Source organism: Heterocephalus glaber, unplaced genomic scaffold, assembly GCF_053883595.1.
Source record: "Heterocephalus glaber isolate CG9 unplaced genomic scaffold, H.glaber_assembly_v1.0 deba00001479, whole genome shotgun sequence".
In the NCBI taxonomy this organism is placed as follows: Eukaryota; Metazoa; Chordata; class Mammalia; order Rodentia; family Bathyergidae; genus Heterocephalus; species Heterocephalus glaber.
Genome location: NW_028258316.1, coordinates 5,691,649 through 5,711,432, shown reverse-complemented (window position 1 = coordinate 5,711,432; position 19,784 = coordinate 5,691,649). Strand labels below are relative to the sequence as shown.

Below are 19,784 nucleotides of genomic sequence, written 5' to 3'. Positions count from 1 at the left end.
GGGACGGGCTAGTGTCACACAAGGACCCCAGAGCCAAGAGAATCCATTTAATCTGTGATGTGAATACATCGTACGGCAGCCTCAGCTCCTTCCCAGAGGCCTTTACATAGTTCCCCCTGACTGCAGCCTGGAAGTGGCTTGAGGGCCACAGGGCGATGCCACAGCTAATGGGCCTGACCCCCAGCTCCCAGAGCCCTTGGGAAGGCCTATCCTGCCACGCAGCATGACCACCCTCCAGCACAAGAAGTGGCCCCTGGACCTGCAGTGGTGGCAGGGACAGGGTCCCAGGAAGGCCGGCCTGGAGTGGCCCTGGGTATCTTCTCCCCACTCACCAAAAGCACTTCTGTGAGTGACGGTCAAGTGGAGGGTTGGGGACAGGGCCTGCTGGCAGGATGATACAGGCTCATCCCATGCGGGACCCAGGACCCCAGACTCCATGCCGCCCACTTCCACCAACGCGTAGGCGCTCCACAGCCCAGGGGAGGGCAGGTCCTGGGGACATAGGAGCCTCCTGGCCACCGCCCTGTCAGCTGTCGTCCTCGTCCGCGCCGCTGTGCTCACTGAGGAGGTACCACTTGAGCCTGTCGGGCAGGGGCAGAGCCTTGACCTTCGTGTCCACTGGCCACGGCTGCAGGTAGAGCCGGATGTACACACGGCACAGGTGCTTGAGGGATGGGGGGCGGAGCTCTAGCTGCCGCAGGGAGTGGTGCAGGGCCCGGATCTTGTCCGCCAGGCTGCCCACCGGGTGGATGTCAAAGTTGGAGGGCAGTTGGAGCTGCCGGGAGTTGGTCACCATGAGGTCCAGCACAGTCTCAGCCTTGCGCAGCAGGTCTGCGTGGCTCTCATCCTCAGTGCAGCCCGGGTGCGAGCAGAGCCTCTCGAAGATGATGTGGAAGCCGGACCAGCAGGATGCACCGTGCAGGGAGCAGTTGTAGGCAGCCCCCGACTCCAGCAGGAAGCGCAGGAGCCGGAAGTGCAGCTTGAAGCTTTTGAGGCAGATGTGCGTGAGGGACTCATGGGCCGGGCACTCGCTAGGGTCAGCCCCGTGTGCCAGCAGCAGCTGCGTGACTTGGAAGCAGAAGCGGTTGATCATCTGGGCCTCCTCCTTGTCCCCGCCCACGGTCTCCCCAAGCAGGAAGATGATGCAGGTAAACACAGTGTCCCCGTCTTTGGTGGTGGCCTTGACGTCTGCTCCTGGAAGAGCCATCGGAAAAACAGAAGATGGAGGCGGCAATGCCAGAGGGGTGGGGGCAGAGCCACTGCTGGGTGCAAGCGGACGGGGACTGGGGACGTGGCCGAGCCTCACCTCCCTCCAGCAAGAGCCGGATGTTGTCCGTGTTGTGCACTTGGACCCCATCGCTGCTGGCCAGCGCATGCAGCAGAGCCGTCTTCCCTGAGGAGAGGGGGAGGGACAGGGACAGTTGTCTTCCCTGGGGCAGGAGGCTGGGCAACCCTCGGAGGGGGAGGAAACAGGAAGGGGCTTGCCAGGGATGGGGCAAAAGAGGTGGGAGTTCTGTGCAGCCCGGGTTGCTACCTGAGACCTAGGCTGGGTCTCCCAGTAGGAAGCCACTGCTCCTCCCAGGGGGCCCTCGGGGACAGTGACTGCACAGCCTCTCCAAGGCCACCAGACTCCCTGTGCGCCAGCCACACCAGGCTTGCCAGGGACTGGCATCCTGCTGTTCACCTAGTGCCCCCTGGGCTGGCCCGGTCCCCAAGCCACCTATTGCCCACAGACCACGCACCGTGCTTGTCAGCTGCATTGACATCGGCTCCCAGCTCCAGCAGGCGCTCCAGACATGACAGCCTCTCGGGCTCCTCGCTGGCCAGGTCCAGGGGGCTGCTCTCATGGATCTGAGCCCAGAAACACCAGCCAGGTTGGCCCAGGGGCTGCCAGGGTGCCCGGAACTGCCACCCAGCAGGGGACACCCACTCACCCGGTCCCGCCGGTTGATGTCAGCCCCGTGGCGCACCAGCAGCTCCACCATGTCTGGCTGGTTTCGCAGGACGGCGATGTGCAGAGCCGTGTAGTAGGTGACGGGGTCTATAGGTGGCAATGCTCCATCAGCTCAGCTCAGCCCAGCCCCAGCACCAACCCTGCAGCAAGCGGCAGGACACAGCCGTCCCCACAGCTGCTAGGAGCCTGAGGCGTCCTGGCGACCGCTCCTGGCCCTGTCTGGGCCTCAGCTTCCTCTCCCGTCTACCGGGGCCACGAAACAGGCCCTCCCCTCCCAGAACCGCTGGGAGAAGCCCGAAGTGTGGCAGGCTGTCAAGGCCAGGCACCCAATGAGAAGGACCTCAGAGTGCCCACCCTGGTACACAAGGTCCCCAGCCTCTGCTGGGGAGGGGAGCTGCTGCTGCCCTGGGTCAGCAGAGCCCAACACCCAGGGGAGCCTTACCTGTGACCGACCCCTGCCCCAGCTGAGTCCAGGGAGGACAGGTCGGCCTGTCACCTGTCACCTTCCCTGGCACCATCAGCCGGAAGGAAGCCTACGCACTCCTGCCTCCCCAACAGGTATGAGCAAAGTCACAGGAGAGCTCAAGGGAGTGGGTGCCGAAAACTGCCTTCCCTTGGAACCGTGCACAGTGCCAGCAGCGGCATAGCCCTCCTCATGGGAGCAGGCAGTTGGCTCAATCCAGCATGAGGCCAAGGCAGAGCACACTGGCTCCGGGGACAGGTCCAGAGAGCCACTGGGGAGCCCCGGGACAGCCCAGGAACCGAGTGTGGCCAGCACTCCTGAAAGAACAAAGAGGCTCGGCCCACTGACCTTCGAAGTTGAGGTTGGCCCCGCTGCGCAGGAGGATGGCGGCTGCCTGCGTGAGCCCCAGCTCGGCCATCTTGAGCAGCGCGTTGCTCACGCCCTCCTGGTAGAACGGGGAGTGAGCCTTCTTCTCCAGCAGCTCTCGGAGGACATGCAACCGGCTCTCCTCGCTGGCCACGTAACTGGGCCTGGGCGGCGAGAGGGGACCAGCTGAGGGATGGATGTGCCATGGGGCCAGCTGCCTCCAGCACCCTGGGTCAGGTGGTCTTTAGTACCCCTGGGACAGAGGGACAGAAAGTCTTCCCAAGGAGAAGGGTGAGACAGAAACAGCACACCTGAACTGTCCGTCCATCCACTGTTCAGGCCCACTGGGAACTGAACTTAGGGCCTCACATGACAGGAAGTGTCCTAACACTGAGCCACATGCCCAGCCTCTTCAAAAACTGTCATTTGAGGCCAGGGATTTAGCTCAGTGGTTTTGTCACCTGCTGCGCAAGCACAAGGACCCGAGTTCGATCCCCGATATCGAAAAAAAAAAATTGTCATTAGGAGGCAAGGTCTCCCTGAGTTGCCCAAGCTGGCCCTCAGCCTCCCAGGTAAATGGTACTACAGGTGTGTGCCTTCATCTGGCCAAGCTACACCTCTTAAACTGCAGCAGGTTGCCCCCTTGGCCTTCTTGCCGAAGGACTGGGTCTGTTCAGTTGTCTTCTGAGCGCCCCAGCAAATGTGGCCTCACACCAGGGCATCAGGACTGAGGGGAGCTGAGGGTCACGACCCGCAGCCGCACACACGACAATACCCTCCTGGAGCTGCAGGATGCCAGGCCGGCCCTGCAGCAGAGCCGCCTCCAGTAAGGCCTTCACACCCCCGCTCCGCCCCCAGCCCTCCCTAACCGCTGCGAGCAGCTGTGGTCACCCCTAAAAACCTCCGCCAGGGACAGCTCCCACGCTTGCAGGCCGCTCCCACAGCGTCCCCCCGGTGAGGCTTCCCTTTCCCCGCCGCGCCCCCCTCTCGCCCTCCCCTAACCTCAGCCATCTGCACCCCTCCAGCTGGCTGGTTCAAGGCTTCCCTCGGGGCCCGGGCAGGAGTCAAGCTCATTGCTCTGCAGCGCGACACAGGCATGTGTACAGAGTTCCTGCCCGACGCCTGCAGTTCCCCCGAGCGACCTTCAGCTCAGGAAACACTTCGCCCTGCATTTTGCTCCCTCAAAGTGGGCAGAGCCGGTGGTGAAGAAAGCCTCAGTTGGCACCAAGTCCCCGTGGGATTGCTAATCATCCCTTGGAATTTTAGGGACACCCCGCCCCCAGGCTTCTGCTCGTCTCCACCGCGCCCGTGCACAGGCAATTAGTTACCCTGGCGCGCACGGCGAGTGCCCAGCGCCGCGGTCGTGCCCGGGGACCGCCCTCCACGCCTTCCCCGCTCTGCACCGAGGGCTAGGCTGTCCGCACAAAGCGCAAATTCGGCCTCAAAACACTCATCGTCGCCCTGCTCTGGGCTGAGAACTGCGGCGCTCGAGGCCTCCACCCCCTCCCTTGCGCAGGGCGAGACCGGCGACGCCTCATCCTCCGCCCTGCGGCCCTCGCGGCACCCGCCTGGGTCACCCGCGCCCCGCGGCGTCTCCGGGCCAGCTCCGGGGACTTGGCCGCCTCGGCTCACCTGTCCAGGGGCTCCTGCCGCTCGGGGTCCTGGATCCCCAGGGCCCCCAGGATGGCATCCACCAGCGGCTGGTACTCGAAGATGATCCTCCGGAAGCCGTGCAGAAACGGCATCGCGGCGGCTCGGGCGCCGAGGTGTAGCCCCGCCTTCTGCCCAGCCTGAGACGCCAGCGGGGAGCTCCCAGCTCCCCCAGTGACAGCCCCGCGCCCTGCCGGGTCCACCTCCCAAGCCTCCGCAGCGCGCCGGAAATGGTCCTCACTCGCACTTCCGGCCCTCACAGACCCAGAAGCGTGCGCGTGCCCACAGCGTCCCCTGCAGGCTCGGAGGACCACGGCGCGGAGCGTCCCCGGGGCAGACCTGCTGGGTGTCCCCAGGGGTGGCTCAGGGCAGCGTGGGCGCGGGCACGATCCCAGCCGGATCCCAGACCCGGGTGGGCCCGGCTTCCTGCCCGGCCCAGCGGCCCTGCCCCGCCATGCGATCCCGCGCTCTGCCGCTGGGCGCCGTCGGAGCTCCTCCCACGGAATGGGTAACAATGCCCACCTCCCCGGGTTGACGCCAGCCGGAGCCCCACGCGGGATACCGCTCCCGACCCGGGGCAGGAGTGGGCACCTCGGTCCCCATGCAGCACGCTGTGGGGTGATGAGCGCCCCTCCACACACACAAACACACACTGGCGTGGGGACACTTCCTTGGTGGGGCCAGCGAACTGTCTGAGAAATGGGAACGGTCCCGCCCGCCTGAGACCCTGGGTCCAGAGCCGGGTGGGTGTCGCGCAGGGGAGCCCAGCAGCAAGGACCCCGTGTGGGACCGGGGCATCTTCCCTCGAGCCACCCGCTTGGGCCTCGGGGACCCCCAGCCACACAGCCAAGGCCTGACTTCTGGATTTACCCTGATTTGTCTCAATACAAACATTCAATAATGGGCAGAGCAGGCACGAGCCAAACTACTTCCCAAGAAAAGGCCATCAAAGCGTACCCAGGGCCAGCCAGCCCTGGGGTCCCACAGCCAGAGTCAGAGTACACAGCTGGGGCTGGATAATTGGAACCTATTGTTTGTTTGTTTGTTCATTTGTTTGTTTTTTGAGGCAGAGTCTCCCTTTGTAGTTTAACTGGCCCTGATCTCACTATGTAGCCCAGGCTGGCCTCGAACTCACAGAGATCTTCCTGCCTCAGCCTCCCAAGTGCTGGGATTTCAGGCTTGTGCCACCATGCTGAGCTCTGTTGGACCCTATTGTTATGGTTAACAAAGTTGTTCCATCAGGTGACAAGTTGTCACAGCCTACTGGGCGGTCAAAGCCTCTAAAAGGGCAGATGGGGAGCATCCTGGTTAAGTCCCTTTAGGGCTGGGCTGTCTTAGGTTTCCCAGCCGCAAGTTCTGGACACACACGTTCAAATTCAAGGCCCACGGCCCATACAAAGACTCGCTCCTGCGCTGCCAGCTTCCAGAGACCCTGGGCTGGGGCAGCATTGGTCCAGCAACCCTCCCCCACCGCCCGTGACCACATTTCTATGTCTGGGTCTCTGTCAGAATCGAATCTTCCTCACTGAGTGACACCAGTCCCTGGACCTGGAGTCCACAGACCCAGTGTGACCTTGTCTTAACTTGGTCGTATTTGCAAGAGTTCTCTTCCAAATAAGGTCACTTTCCAGGTGTCCAGGCTCAGAACTGAAATTGTTTTTGGAGAACAGGACACACTTAATGCCATTATAATGCTGACACCAGGCCCAGGCCTTGTAGTCTGACAGCGTTGGATGCAGTGGAGAGCTCCCCAGGTCGCTCAAGGGCCCTGCCAGCAGAGGGCTGGGCAGTGACAGTTCCCCTGAGGACATTCAGTTCGCTGTGCGTACAGTGCTGTGATAGCCAGGCCCTCTGCTCAAGGCAGGACACTCAGATCCCAATCCAGGAAAGCCTGTTAAGTAGGTGACGTTACACCCCATTTCAGGAGCAAGGAAACAGGCTCAGAGAGGTTTGGGCACTTCCAAAACGTCGCACAGTGCAGAGGAGACTTTAGCCTCATGTGTGCAACCTTTTGGTACATCTGGCCTCTGGGGCTTCAGGGCCCTCACCGGTCCTCTGGGTTGGAAGGGAACTGGACACGTGGTGGGGGAGCTGACTCTGCACTCCCACAGAGCTGGGGCACCACGCTGGGGTGCAGACCCACTGCCCGCTGTCCCCAGGCCCCTGTTGCGAGAGCATCCCTGCCCCTCGATCTCCCACTGACCACATGAGCAGGGGTGACCTGATTTCCTTCATCTGCCTCCCGCTAAAGCTCTGTCACTCCAAGCCCGTTTCAGCCCTGACCTTCTCTCTTCCCTTGCCAGTGCCTGGTCTAGACCTCCATCCCACCCAAGTCCAGGGCTCCTCAGTAGAGTAGGGCTCCTGGGAACAAACACCCAGTGCCTAGGCCCCGGGGGGATGGCTCTGTCCTAGTCCACGTTCAGGGTGGACACAGCCCTCGTGCATAAACAGAAAGCCAAAGCCCCATTACAACATGGGCAAAGGATAGGCACAGGAGGGTCACAAAGGACAAAAAACTCCAAAAAACAAAAACAAAAAAACTCCAAAAAAAGAGAGACTGACAGTGATAACAGCTAACAGATAAGACTTGCTGTATTCGAGACCCTAGTCATTGGACAAAGTAAATCACCGAAGAATGGACATAGTACAGTTGCATTTGGGGTGTGCGTGTGTGTGTGTGTGTGTGTGTGTGTGTGTGTGTGAACGGTTGGTTCCATTCTTGAAAGCCCCAGGCTGAGATGCTGTGGGCTGTTATCTCCAAGACCCAGGACCTTCCATCTTTCTGTTTCCATGTATCTTCTACCTTTTCTCCAGTATTTTTAGGGCTTCAAGATGAAGGATCGCCCAAAGACTCATGGAATGAAGGCTTGAGCCCCAGTGCTGCATGTTCTGGGGCCTGGAAAGGTGGTTGATCATGAACCCATGCATTTGTGGGCTCAGAGCTGAAGGGGGATTAGGGGGTGGGGCACAGTTGAAGCAGGTCCCTGGGGAGGTGGCCTGGGGGTCGCACATCCTGGCCCCTCCCCTTCCTTCTGGCTCCTCCCTCTCTCTTTGATTCCTGTTCACCGTCAGCTGAGCAGGTCTCCTCCACCAGGTCCTTCTGCCAAGCTGTTCCTGCCTTACAGCCAGGTGACCTTGGACTGAAGCCTCCGAAACTATGAGCCACAATGAACCTCTCCTTAAAGCTGTGTGTGTCAGGTGTTTTGTGCCGACAATGGAAAGGTAACCACTACAAGTGCATCTTACCTGAGACTTGAAATCCTGCATCAGCCCTGGCACTCCTCCTACCCCTGAGCTGCAGGGCGTGAACATGAGTAGAGTCCACAGCCCTGTTTGCCCTCCCTCTCCAACCACTGATGCCATTCCCCCAGCAGGTGACTTTGCAGAGGTCTCCTGCACCTGCCTTGGCCCGTCGGTCTGGGGTTCATTGGGTTAGATAGGAGCTCAACACACATCAGTCTTAATTCTTCATGATAACCCAGGCATTAGTCATACCAGGACCTCCGTGTCGTAGCTAGCAGAGCCTTAGAGAGGGGTTCACATGGGAGCTCCTGCTCCAAGGCAACACCATGCCCCATCCCAGCCCTCCCTCCCTCCGCCTCACTGTCACTCTCTTGCACACACAGATACACTCACTTTCACACACACACACCCTGGCTCTCACACACTTTCTCACTGATCTGTAAACCCACACACGGCCACATGCCCCCCAGGATCATGGCCACGCAGTCCTACGCGCGCGCCACACACACACACACACACACACACAGGTACTCACTCACTCATGCCTGTGCCTGCCGGGCAGCACTAGGGAGCTCCATTCCCTCTTGGTGTCCATGTCCCCCACCCGGACAGTCTGCAGCCAGGGCACATGCCGTCATCCCAGCTACTGGGGAGGCTGAGGTGGGATCAGAAGTTCAAGCTCAGAGAGCCGGGATTTACCTCAGTGGTGCCACGCCTGCCTCACAAGCACAAGGTCCCAGGTTCGATCCCCGGTCCCGAAAAAGTAAAAAAAAAAAAAAAAGACTGAAATTGAACTGAGCATGGTGGCACACGCCTGTAATCCCAGCACTGAGGAGGCTGAGGCAGGAGAATCACCCTGAGTTCAAGGCCAGCCTGGGCTACATAGTCAGTTCAGGGCCAGCCTGAGCTACAAAGGGAAACCTTGCCTCACAAAACCAAAAAACAAACAAACAAACAAACAAAAAAACACTCCAAGCTCAGCCTAGGCAACTTAGAGGGAACTTTTCTCAAACGTTTTAAATTATTTTTTAAATGGCCACAGATGTAGCCCAGTAGCAAGGCCCTGGGTTCAATCCCCAGAACTGGATAGAGGAGGGCCCTCAAGCCCTCCTTCATTTCTTTTTTCCTTTATCCTTTTCCTTTTTTTTCTTTCTTTTGGTTTGGCAGCTTCTCATGTGCAATGTTTGGAAAGCATGGACCATTTCTGTCTTTTCACGGTGGCAGCCTTCAGGGTCACTCTGGGCTGGTCTGGGGGCTCCCGGGCACAGAGTGGGGGGCTGGCATCCTCCGAAGTGCAGTCCCAGGACCACCCCCTCCCACACTCCCGGCTGGACTGCTGTGGCCCCGCCCCTTCCTCCCCCTCCCTTCTCCTCACACCCCAACCCCGCCCTGACCCCTGACCCTCAGGACCTAGGGGTCACTGTTTGCAAGGCCAGCTTGCTTGGCCCTATTTGGCTACAAGCTGCAGGGACGATGTCCCAATTTGTGGCTTCCCAGAGGCCTAACCTTCTGTGGATTCAAAATGGAAACTGAGGCACTAGGAACTGCAGCAGGAGCTGGTAGTGGGCCATCGGCCAGGCCTGCAAGGACTTTCCTGTCCCCATTCGGTTTGGCCTGCTCGGAAGCGCCAGGAGGAATTCGGGCAGCCTGATGTCTGGAGGTGACAACCCGGGACTCTGCTCCCAGGGGCTGTCCTGCCTCTGCCTCCCCACCCGCCTTCTGGCCATAACCCTTCGCCCCATCCCAGCTGCCTGGTGCTGGGTCCCAGCAGGGCTCTGAGAGCCTCTTAGGGGCTGAGCCGGGGACCCTCATCCCGTGCCACCCCCAACCCCACTGTTCACATGGAAGGCTTCCCTTGGACCCCTGGACCCCTCACCCTGAGACAGGAGTGAGTGTGGGCCTTCACTCAGCCCAAGAAGGGGTTCAGGGGAGTCTAGCAGGTGAGGATGTGGCCCAGGAGCCCAGGAAACAGGGGGAGCCTTTCACCTTCCAATGCTGGCCCCCTGCTTCTGCCTCAAGCCCAGCCCTGTCCCCGGGAGCCAGGGTTGTTCTGCCAGGGGTTGGGGGTGCCAGGAAGGTCCAAGCCCCCCCACAATGGCTGGGAAAAGACTCACCCGTCCTAGAGGGCCCCCTGGCCTCTATCCCCGCAGGCCAGCTCAGGGAGGGAGCTCAGGGAGGGGACCACTGAGCGCCCTCCAGCCCAGCCCAAGGGGCTCCATGCCCTTTGGGGGTGGGGGTGGGGGGGGGTCCCCTGTGCTGCCTGGCACACCCCCCCCCCCCCCGCTGCCGCCGCTTGGCTTGCTGTGCCGGGCAGGAATGACCCAAAGGCCATCTGTCAGGGAGACAGCGGCCAGCGCTGCCCTAGGAGGGAGCCGGGAAACTCGATCATTAAGAACCCTCCTGGCTGTCTGGGAGAATTTAATTAAGTTGCTGGGGAGGCTGCAAGCGAGCGGGGCCACATCTGGAACCAATATGCAGGCTTCCATTCCTCCCCAGCCCTCCTCTTTCCAGCTCTCTGCTGTGAAAGGGAATCCGGGGCCTGGGAGAGCTGCGTCCGGCCGGGACAGGGCTCCTGGCCATCGGATGGGAAGGGGGAGGCAAGGAGGCAGCAGAGACCAGAGTGCCACGAAGAGGAGCCGAGGGAGAGATGGGAGATGCGGGGAGGGAGGGACAGCGTGGCCCTCTGCAAGGCGGGCGGTGGCCATAGACGAGGGGCACACGTGCATTTCACAGGTGGGGACAGGAAGCCCCAGACCTCACGCCCTGCCTGACGCATGGGGCGAGTCCCCAGCGTGGGTGCCGACACTCTGTCCTCCCGATTAGGGCGAGGGAGGTGACTTGCCCGAGTCCCCCGGGCTCGAGCGTGGCAGCGCCAGCACGGTGGTGGTGCCGGAGATTTTGGTGGTAGGAATTGAACCCAGGGCCTTATCAGTGAGCTACATGCCCAGCCCTTCCTTTGTCTTTTTCACTTTGGGACAGGGTCTCCCCTCAGCCCTGGGCTTCCCAGGTTGATAATTGGCATAGGTCCTGGTGACAGGGAGCCTGTGCCGGCCGCTGCCCACCCCGCACAGGCTGCCCTCGCCCCACATCATCGGAGGTCGGAGCGGGTCGAAGGGGTCAGGAGTTGACACGGGTGGGAGCAGAGTGGGTGCGTCTCTGTCCTGTGAGCGTGGGGTCAGCTCTGGGCATGAGAACGGGTGGGGGGTCCCCAGCTCCCCAAGCCAGAGCCCTCCGACCCTGGCCCAGCCTCTCTTTCAGCCGCTTTTTGCCCCTGCTCCCCACACTTCTGTTCCTCCTTGGCCTGAGCTGCTCCCAGCTGCTGCCAGCCAGGGGTCTAGGGACACAGTCTAGGGGTGACACAGACTCGGGGTGCCTGCGGAGGCCACCTCTGCACCCTTGCTTCCTCCCTAAACCCAACACTGGCTCCTAAAAGCCAGCTCCAGCCCAAACGATTCCAGGTGGCTTTGACCTCTGTCCAGGGGCACACTTACCCTGGACAGCTGGGCCCTGGGGTCCAGCCAGGGCAGGCAGAGGAAGGGGCTCGGCACAGATGTGTGTGACAGATGTCCCAGCTCCTCGGGGCCTGCACAACAGTTTAAAAGATCTGACTCAAGCTCCATGGCACGGAGGGGAAACTGAGGCACAGTGCCTGCCCAGTGTGGCTCCCCCTTCCCTAGAGGAGCCCTCCCCCCCCCCTTTGCCCCCTGTGGGGCCCTGATCTTCTCACTCTTTGTTTTGTTTTATTGTTTGAGACAGTCTCACTGTGACCCAGGCTGGCCTTGAACCTGCAATCCTCCTGCCTCAGCCTCTCAAATGCTAGGATTACAGGTGTGCACCATGAGCCACTGCATCTGGCTTCTCATTCCCTCCCTCTCTCAGTCTCAGTGTAATGACTTCCAGGGGTCAGCTTGCCGCTCCACCACTGTACCCCGGCCCTGTGAAGGCACCCAGTAAAACCGCGGGTAGCAGGGCTCAGCCCCAGGTTTTGGTGCAGCCTGGGTGGGAGCAGAGCAGGTCCTGTACCCCAGCCCTGCTACAGCTCCTGGAGCAGGGAGGGTGGTGACCGGGCTGTCACTGGGGAAGTGGCCATGCATTATGGGGCTGGGTCAGGCAGATGGAGGCCCTGACACGCCCCGCACAGCCTTGCTCTGCTTACGCCCATTTGACACAAAAGACTGGTAAGGGCTGGAAGGCTGTGCCTGGTGTAGTGTCCCACACCTGTCATCCCAACACGGGGAGGCTGAGGCAGGAGGATCACCCTAAGTTGGAGGCCAGCCTGGGCTGCATAGTGAGTTCAAGGCCAGCCTGAACTACACAGTGAGACCCTGTCTCAAAAAAACAAAAACAACTCCAAATAAAAAGGCTGGACGCCTGAGGGAATCTGAATAGCGGCCCAGAGTCACCAGGCAGCGAGGAGCACACACTGGACTGGAACTCAGCTCTGTGTCGGGGGAGTCATGGCCATAACTCCTGAAGGGGCCCCCAGGAAGGTGGGGAGCAGGCTGGGCAGCAGGATGGGGATGGGATGAAGGATCAGGTCTGAAAGAGGAAGAGCCGGGCAGTCAGAGCGGGTGGGGGCAGATGGGGGACAGCCAGACCCAAAATCCGGGCACCAGTCTGCGCCCAGGTCCCCGGGAGGGAGAGGGGAGACCTGGGCTGGGGGGGGGGTGTCCATGCGGCCCACTAATCCGAAACACGCGGACAGGGTGAGCCTGGGTCCTGTCGGAGGCCTGGACGAGGTGATGATGTACAGATTCTTAAATAAATCTGGCTCATTAGGGACCCGCTGTCTAGAGGGAGAAAAATGATGCCCTTCCCCTCTCGGCCTCCCGCTTCCAAAAAGAGGTGGGGCGAATCCAGTGCTGCAGCTAAAGAGGAAATTGCATTAATACAGATTGTTTTATTTAAAAAACCTTGACCTCGACTTCAAAAAAAGTCATTAGGCATTCTGCTTGTTGGGGCCGCCCGGCGATTCCGGGGGAGGCCGCTCATTTCTCAATGACTCGGTGTCCTGCGTGCGGCTCGGACCCGGAGGGCTGCGAGTGATTTAGGGCTCCCTGCAGGAAGGCGTGTAAATCTCCTCGTGTCCGGAGAAACTTCAGCAGGCCGCGAAGGCCGAGGGAAGGAAAACTGGAAGTGGCCCTCTCCTCTTTTTGCCTTTTTTATTTTTCCCCCTTTGGAGCTCTGATCTCTTTGGTCATAAAAATGGTCATATTTCACCCCCAAAATATCAGCAATCAGCAAACTGAGGAAGTGACGCCCACAGGGAGCTGGGCCGCCTGATTAGACCCTTGGTTTAATTATTTAACGCCTGCCTGCACGGGGCAGGCTGCGAACACGCCCTCCTGGCCGGGGTTCAAGAGCACGTTATAAATAATAATAACTATTATATCCCCAATTAAGCCGGCAGCTGAGAGCCCTGAGCCCCGCCCTGTCCCCCGCTCCTGGGTCCCCCCCCCTTCTGGGAGCCCAGCGTGGCTAGGCTCAGCCGCAGAGTAATGACAGCAAGATGTTGCCGGCCCGGAGGGCACAGGCAGGACCTTCGGGCAGCAGAAGGCTTTGCCAAGGCCCTGGGCTCCCCCAGCAGCTGGGCCCCCACATCCGGGGGAGGGAGGGGGCATCCTTAATCAGGGGTTCTTTCTCCTCCAAGCCTGAGTGTTCTACCTGCGACTGGAGAGTTCTCCGCCAAAGGGCGCCCCGGGCAAGGTGTCTGTCCTGCACAGCCGGACACACCCTATACTATCAAAATATATGGTGAGGGCTGGGGATTTAGCTCAGTGGTTTCGCCGCCTGCTGCACAAGCAAGAGCAAGGATCTGAGTTCAATCCCTGGTACCCAAAAAAAGAGCAAAAAAGCCACACAAAAAACCCCCAAAATATATGGTGAACATTTACATTCAAAAATGTGTTACAGTGAAAGACACACAGCCATGAATCCCCTCAAAATCCTCCCCCTCGCTTCAAAAACCCTCATCCCATTGTCCCTGTCGCTTCCTGCAGCAGCTCTGCAGTCCTCGTTCCTGAGTGTCTTTAGTTCCACTGTCCTGGCTGCCTTGATGTCCTGAATCCATTGAAAATATTTCTCTTTCGTGGTCATTTTGACTTTAGGGAGGAGCCGGATGTCACACGGTGCCAGATCTGGCGAATAAGGTGGATGAGGACTCATCATCGTGTTTTTATTTGACAGGAATTGCCATAAACATTCTGAATCAATTTAGCACATTGAAGTGACTGGGAAAAAACCCTCAGGAAAGAGGATTTGCAGAACTGCTTCCAGAAGCAGCAAGAACCATGGGATAAGTGTGCTCGAAGCAAGGAGGATTGGGGGGATTCATGGCAATGAGTCTTTTACTATAATGATTTAAATTTTTAAAATTTTCATTAGTACTCCTTTGCAGTATGCAGTGACCAGACTCCTCATGGGAGTTGGCATATGCAGCTTAATTCTTTTCCCCTCCCGCCACCTCTCCATGCCCTTCCCTTTGGCAAGAGTCCTGTCTCCTGTTTCCACTTTTGATTTAAACACTCACCATGTAGTATTTGCGGGAACACACAGCTGAGCCCACCCGATTTCAGTCGTCCACGCATGGCTGCCATGGCCCAGTCTCAGTGTAGCCTGGGTGCACTGCCAGGGCTGAGGGCCCTGAGCTCTGTGGCAGCCTCGATATGCAGTAGGTGCTCAATAAATCCCGGTGGGAGAGTCCTTCAGGCTGGTGTGTACTGGCCTGTCTCGCTGGGGTGCCTGCTGCCCCTGAGGCCCCTGAGGGGCACCTGCCAGGAACCCAGCACTCCACCCTGCCCACCGGGGTGTGCACTCGGGTGGCCTTCACCAGCAGCTTGTCTTTTGTCCCCAGCCCTCGAGCCAGGGCCTGACCCAGGCCTGCTGGTTCCGCAGGAGCCCAGACCCCCCTGGAGGCCACCTTGGCATTGGTGGCCCACCATGTGCCACACAACGAAGAAAAGGGCAGATCGTGCCCCTCGACTCAGGGCTGCAGTGTCAGGAGGCCACAGTAGGCCTCTTCCGGGAAGAAGCTGCGTTCAGAGAGGGCAGCAAGTGGCCCAACATTACACTGACTGGCCATCTGGACAGAGTGTTACTGTGATCATGTCTTCATATTGGCTTTGGGTTTCCTGGTAGCAAGGGCAAAAAAGGGAAACACAAGGGGTTTCATTATTTGCTTCTTCTATTTTAAAAAGGGATAACTCCTCCAGAGGAAAAGGCTAACTTCCCAGCCCTAATTCCCATGGAACAACCTGGCCTGGTGATCAGGAGCCCGGCAAGCTTGCCAGGTCTCAGAAGTTGCACCCCCTGAGCTGTCTCCCTTCTTGCCTTGAGCGGTACAGGAGGCTGTGGTTGCCCTACTTGCAGGAAGCTCGTTTCATGGGAGGTGGGCGACCCCAGAGACACCTTGGTCTGAATCTGCTGGGAGGGCAGGCGCATTCCCCAAAGGGTACCATTGTTCCTCGTTACCTCGGGGACGGCGCCAGGACCCTCATGGGTACCAAATCCTGCTCCCTTCCGGTCCCTGAGGTAAGTGGCACAGTGTCTGTGAATCATCCCTGCACCTTCCGTGTCCTTTAAATGACACCTATCGATCCCCAGTACCAAAAAAAACCACCCCAAAACAAATAAATGACATCTAGATTCCTCCCAATCCTAATATAATGTGCATGCTATGAATAGTTCTTATGAGATACTGTTTGGGGAATAAGGACAAGAAAAATACCTGTAACGCATTTAGTACAGATATATTTTTGTTGTTGTTGCTTTGGTTTTTTGAGATGGGGTCAGTCTCCCTATGTAGTCCAGGCTGGCCTCGAACTCACGACGATCCTCCTGCCTCAGCCTCCCAAGTGCTAGGATTGCAGGTGTGCACCACCACGCCTGGCTTTTTTATATTTTTGATCCTAGGTGTACGGCACTCAGGGATTCGGGTACTGTGGGCTGCACAATATTTCAGCCTCACCAAGGGCTGAGGTTGTCACTTCCGCAGGGGTCGCAGTCGGGAGGTCCCCAGGAAGGGGCCCGAGGCTCGGGGAGGTCTGGACACCGAGCAGAGGGACAGCCGGATGTCCCGACAGGAAAGGTACAGGGCGCTGCGGCCGGTTGCAGTCTCGCCCGGCCACGTCTGAGTCACAGCAGCCTGTGGTGTCCATGGCTCCCCGGAATGTCGCAGTGGACAGGGTTCCGCCTGGGGCCGCGTGTGCCACCTGGGCTCGGCCACCGCTTTGAAACAGGCTCTGTATGTGAGCTGGTGAGCAACAGCCTTGGGAGTCCTTGTCCTCAGCCTCTGTTTCCCCATCTGAAAAATGGGCCTGGTCCTGCGGTGACTGACAGCCAGTCCTGTGGTGACTGACAGCCAGTCCTGTGAAGGTCGCCATGGCTACAGGAGGACCCTAGAGTAACTCAGTATAAGAGAGAGAGAGCCGTTTCAGGCCGGTGACGCTAAACAGACATTTTGCCAATAAGACTTGAAGTGCTGGCTGGGCACAGGGGCGCATGCCTATAATGCCAGCGCTGGGAGGCTGAGGCAGGAGGATGGCAAGTTTGAGGCTGCCTGGGGAGAATAGCAAGACCTCGTTTCAATAAAGAAAAGCAAAATCCCAGCACTCTGGAAGGCTGAGGCGGAATGATCGTAAGTTGGACCCCAGACTGTGCAATGTAGTGACAGTGAGACTCTGTCTCAAAAGCTTGAAAAAGTAAACATGTCCTGGGGATGTAGCTCAGTGCAAAGGCCCTGGGTTCAGTGCCCAGTACCAATACATAGATAAATAGATAGAAAGATAGATAGACAGATAAATAAAAAGGAAGGAAGAGGTCATTAACTACCAAAGGTATTTACCCCCAGCGATAGCTCACGATCTGCAGACTGAAAGATCTGCCTCGTGAAGGGTAGAGAAGATCATTAAAGCTCACGCTAACAGAGACCCCTCGAGGAGTACAAACGGGCGAGTCTTTCCGGGGCGACGCAGCAATAGCATCAAAAGCCCCAGGTTGCACAGACTCGGAGACCCGGGGTGCGGATCTTCTGTCTGCCCGTGACCGCGCGCGCTGCTCGCTCACAGTCCGGGGCTCGGCGTGGGCGCTGGGGAGGCGCCTGCTCCGGGTGAGGACCCTCTGGAGCGCGGGCGTCTTTCTCTGGGGTCCCGAGCCCGTCCCCTTCCTCCATCTGCAAGGCCAGCGGGGCCCAGTGGCTCCGTCTCCCACCGCGCCCGGCTCTTCCTGCTCCGAGGGCCCCGGGGTTACACCGGGTCCGCCGCGCAATCTGCTACTTGGATTCCCGGGTGGTGCATTCCCAGGCTCCGAATTCGGACGTCAACACTGCGGGAGGCCTCTGTGTGTTTACCGCAGCAGAAACCCCACTTCTGGACATTTCTTCTTAAGCATATAACTGAGGATGTATAGCAATAGGGAGTAACGTGGCACCAGGCTTTCATTAAACATAGTAGTGGACACCACTATTCAAAGACAGAAAGCAGGGGCGGGGCGGGGTGGCCCATGCCTGTGGTCCCGCCTCTCTCGGGAGGCTGAAGCAGGAGGATCACGGAGAGTTTGACGCCAGTCTGGGGTGCACAGTGAGTTCTGGGGGTGTCTGTGGGTGACTGACATGCAGGCCAGCAAACCGAAAGGGGAAGACCCACCCCAGTTGTGGGTGCCACTAACTAACGGGGTTGTAGCCCGGATGGAATCAAAAGGGAAAGCAGAAGACAGGGAAACTGTTTTGAAGAGCTCGGATCTTCCTGGGAGGACTTGACAGGGTCTCGCTGTACAGTCCAGGCTGGCCCCGAACTCATGGAGATCCTCCTGCCTCAGCCTCCCAAGTGCTGGGATTACAGGCGTGCCCACCATGCTTTTTTTTGGGCACAGTTTCAGGCAGAATCTCCCTTGGGGTGGTTGAGTTTCTTCCCCTCTGCCTTCCTGCCTCCCCAGCCGCATCCGAGGGCCCTAGGGTAGCGGCCACCACTCTCCGAACCATGTGGGTGGTTCCTCGCCATCCCAGTGCTGCAGACGCAGGAGGACGAGCCACAGACCTATCCTGGCAGGTCAGGGCAGTGAGCGCTTCCAACTCATGTCCCCACTCTGCCCTGGTCAGATCCACGTAACAAAAATAATAATTGTGCCGGGCATGGTGGCCCACGCCTGCGATCCCAGCACTTGGGAGGCTGAGGCAGGAAGATCACCATGAGTTCAAAGCCAGTCTGGGCTGCATGGTGAGTTCGAGGCTGGTCTGAACTACGTGGCAAGATCCTGGCTAAAAAATAAAATAAAAGATAAAACTGATACTTTTTTTTTTTTTAAAGAAAAGCAAAAACAATAATAATAGTTGTTGAAGTGGGGGTTGCAGCTCAGTGGCAGAGCACCTGACTAGCATGTGCAAGGCCCTGGGTTTGATTCCCAGCACCACAAAAATAAATAAGTAAATAAATAAATAACAAAGAGCAGAAGATGAAATTTGTTGATGCTGAGCACTCACTACATGTACAACTCGTTCAGCCCCGACAGCACATTTGCAGTGCTGTAGTAACAAAGAGGCTACACGAAACCTGTCAGGCCCACAGCAAGGTCTTGATTTGCATCCAGGAGGCTGAGTCAGGCCAGCTTCTTCAACAGGGATGCAGAGATCACCTATGTGCAGGACCACGAAGGCACAAAGCCACTGTCCCTGCCATCCCCACCAGACTCAACATGGCACTTCTTAGCTCCATCTATTTTTATTTATTTATTTATTTATTTACTTGGGGTGTTTTTGTTTGTTTTTTGAGACACGGTCCCTCTATGTATCCCAGGCTGGTCTCAAACTCCCCGAGATCCTCCTGCCTTAGCCTCATGAGTGCTGGGATTACAGGAGTGAGCCACCAAGCCCAGCTTCATTTTATCTCTCTGTCCAACAGAAGGACATAGACCAAACCATGCCAGCGCTTCTCCCAACTCAGAGGAGCTTTTGCCTTTGCTGCCTCACTCTCCCCATCTGTCACCCCACACCTGACCTGTATTGTAGGCCAAGGACCCAGGATGTCACACCCTTGCATGGATCCCTGCAGGGCCCAGACTGCATTCGGCCGATGCACTCAGGGGAGTGGGGCCCAGGGGGGCAACACCCGGCCTAGTGCGGCTGGAGGTTGGTGTAGGCAGGGCACCCCAACAGCTGTGCAGCCACGCACCCCTGGGTAGTGCTGTGGACTCCCTGTCCTCGGAGAAGGGAGGCCACTGTGCTTGTCCCCTGGACACTGCTCTTGGAGGATCCCCAAGAAAGGAGTCGGTTCCTCTCCAGGCCCTCGACCTGTCCCCTGTCATCTCAAAGGCTTGCTGTGGCTCAAGCACTCAGGGGGACACCCAGCAGCATTTTGGGGGTGACTCCTGACTCAAACTGATGCCTCCTCCTGCTTCTGGACTCAGATGCCCAGGGCAGCCGGCGGTTTCCTTAGGGCGCCCCTGCCCTCTGAAGGCCTCTTGGGGTGTCTTGTGACATGGCTCATGCCTCTCTGGTGGTGGCGGGGGGCAGGGGGACACGGCAGGAAGCAGCGTCCTGGGGTGAGTCCCGACATCTGGAGCCCCAGAGTCCCTGCTCCCGGCGTCTTTTCTCAGCCTTCCTCGGAAAAGAAAAACAAGGGCAGAAACAGGGCTCTGCCCTCGCTCCCTGAACCCATCTGTCAGTCAGTCTGTCCCCCGGGTGTGACGAGGGGTGGCCCAGGGAGACTCTTTCCTCCTGGCTCGGGAGGGCCTGGGGCTGGCTGCGGGTGGCCACCCAGGTGTCACCCGCGGGGGACAGGAAAGACAAATGGTCACCGCGTTTCCCAGGGCCGCGGAAGAGAACCGGGTGGAAGACGCGCATGAGGGGTGCAGGTGGACCTCGGCCTCTGGGAGTGTGCCCATCACAGGTCGAGGGGTTGGGGACAGAAGGGACTTGCCGTGGTCCCCTCCAGGGAGCCTCGTGTGGGGGCTCGAAGGAGCCCACGCGCGGACCTCCCCGACCTGCAGCGTGGGTGGGGAGGGGGCGGTGCCGTCCCCGCCCCGCCCCCGGCCCTCCCCTCCCCTCCCCCAGGGGCGCGCGCCCGGCGGCTGGGAGGGAGGAAAGTTTCTCCCCGACGTGCGTCAGCGCTGGGCGGG

At 59.0% G+C, this 19,784-nt stretch overlaps 1 protein-coding gene across 2 annotated transcripts; it reads right to left on the bottom strand.

Annotated features, from left to right (window-relative positions):
* Positions 1-32: 32 nt before the first annotated feature.
* Asb6 (ankyrin repeat and SOCS box containing 6) lies at positions 33-4,679 on the bottom strand. 2 transcript variants are annotated; one of them, XM_004849134.3, is made up of 6 exons: positions 4,416-4,676; positions 2,766-2,947; positions 1,935-2,041; positions 1,743-1,851; positions 1,307-1,393; positions 33-1,194 (listed from the first exon to the last, which is right to left on the bottom strand). In XM_004849134.3, the coding sequence occupies exons 1-6, from the start codon at positions 4,526-4,528 to the stop codon at positions 527-529; spliced, it is 1,266 nt and encodes a 421-aa protein (XP_004849191.1). In that variant the 5' UTR covers positions 4,529-4,676; the 3' UTR covers positions 33-526. The 2 variants fall into 2 exon arrangements, with proteins under 2 accessions (XP_004849191.1, XP_004849194.1); XM_004849137.4 differs by lacking the exon at positions 1,743-1,851 and having other exon boundaries at positions 4,416-4,679.
* Between the last annotated feature and the right edge of the window lie 15,105 nt (positions 4,680-19,784).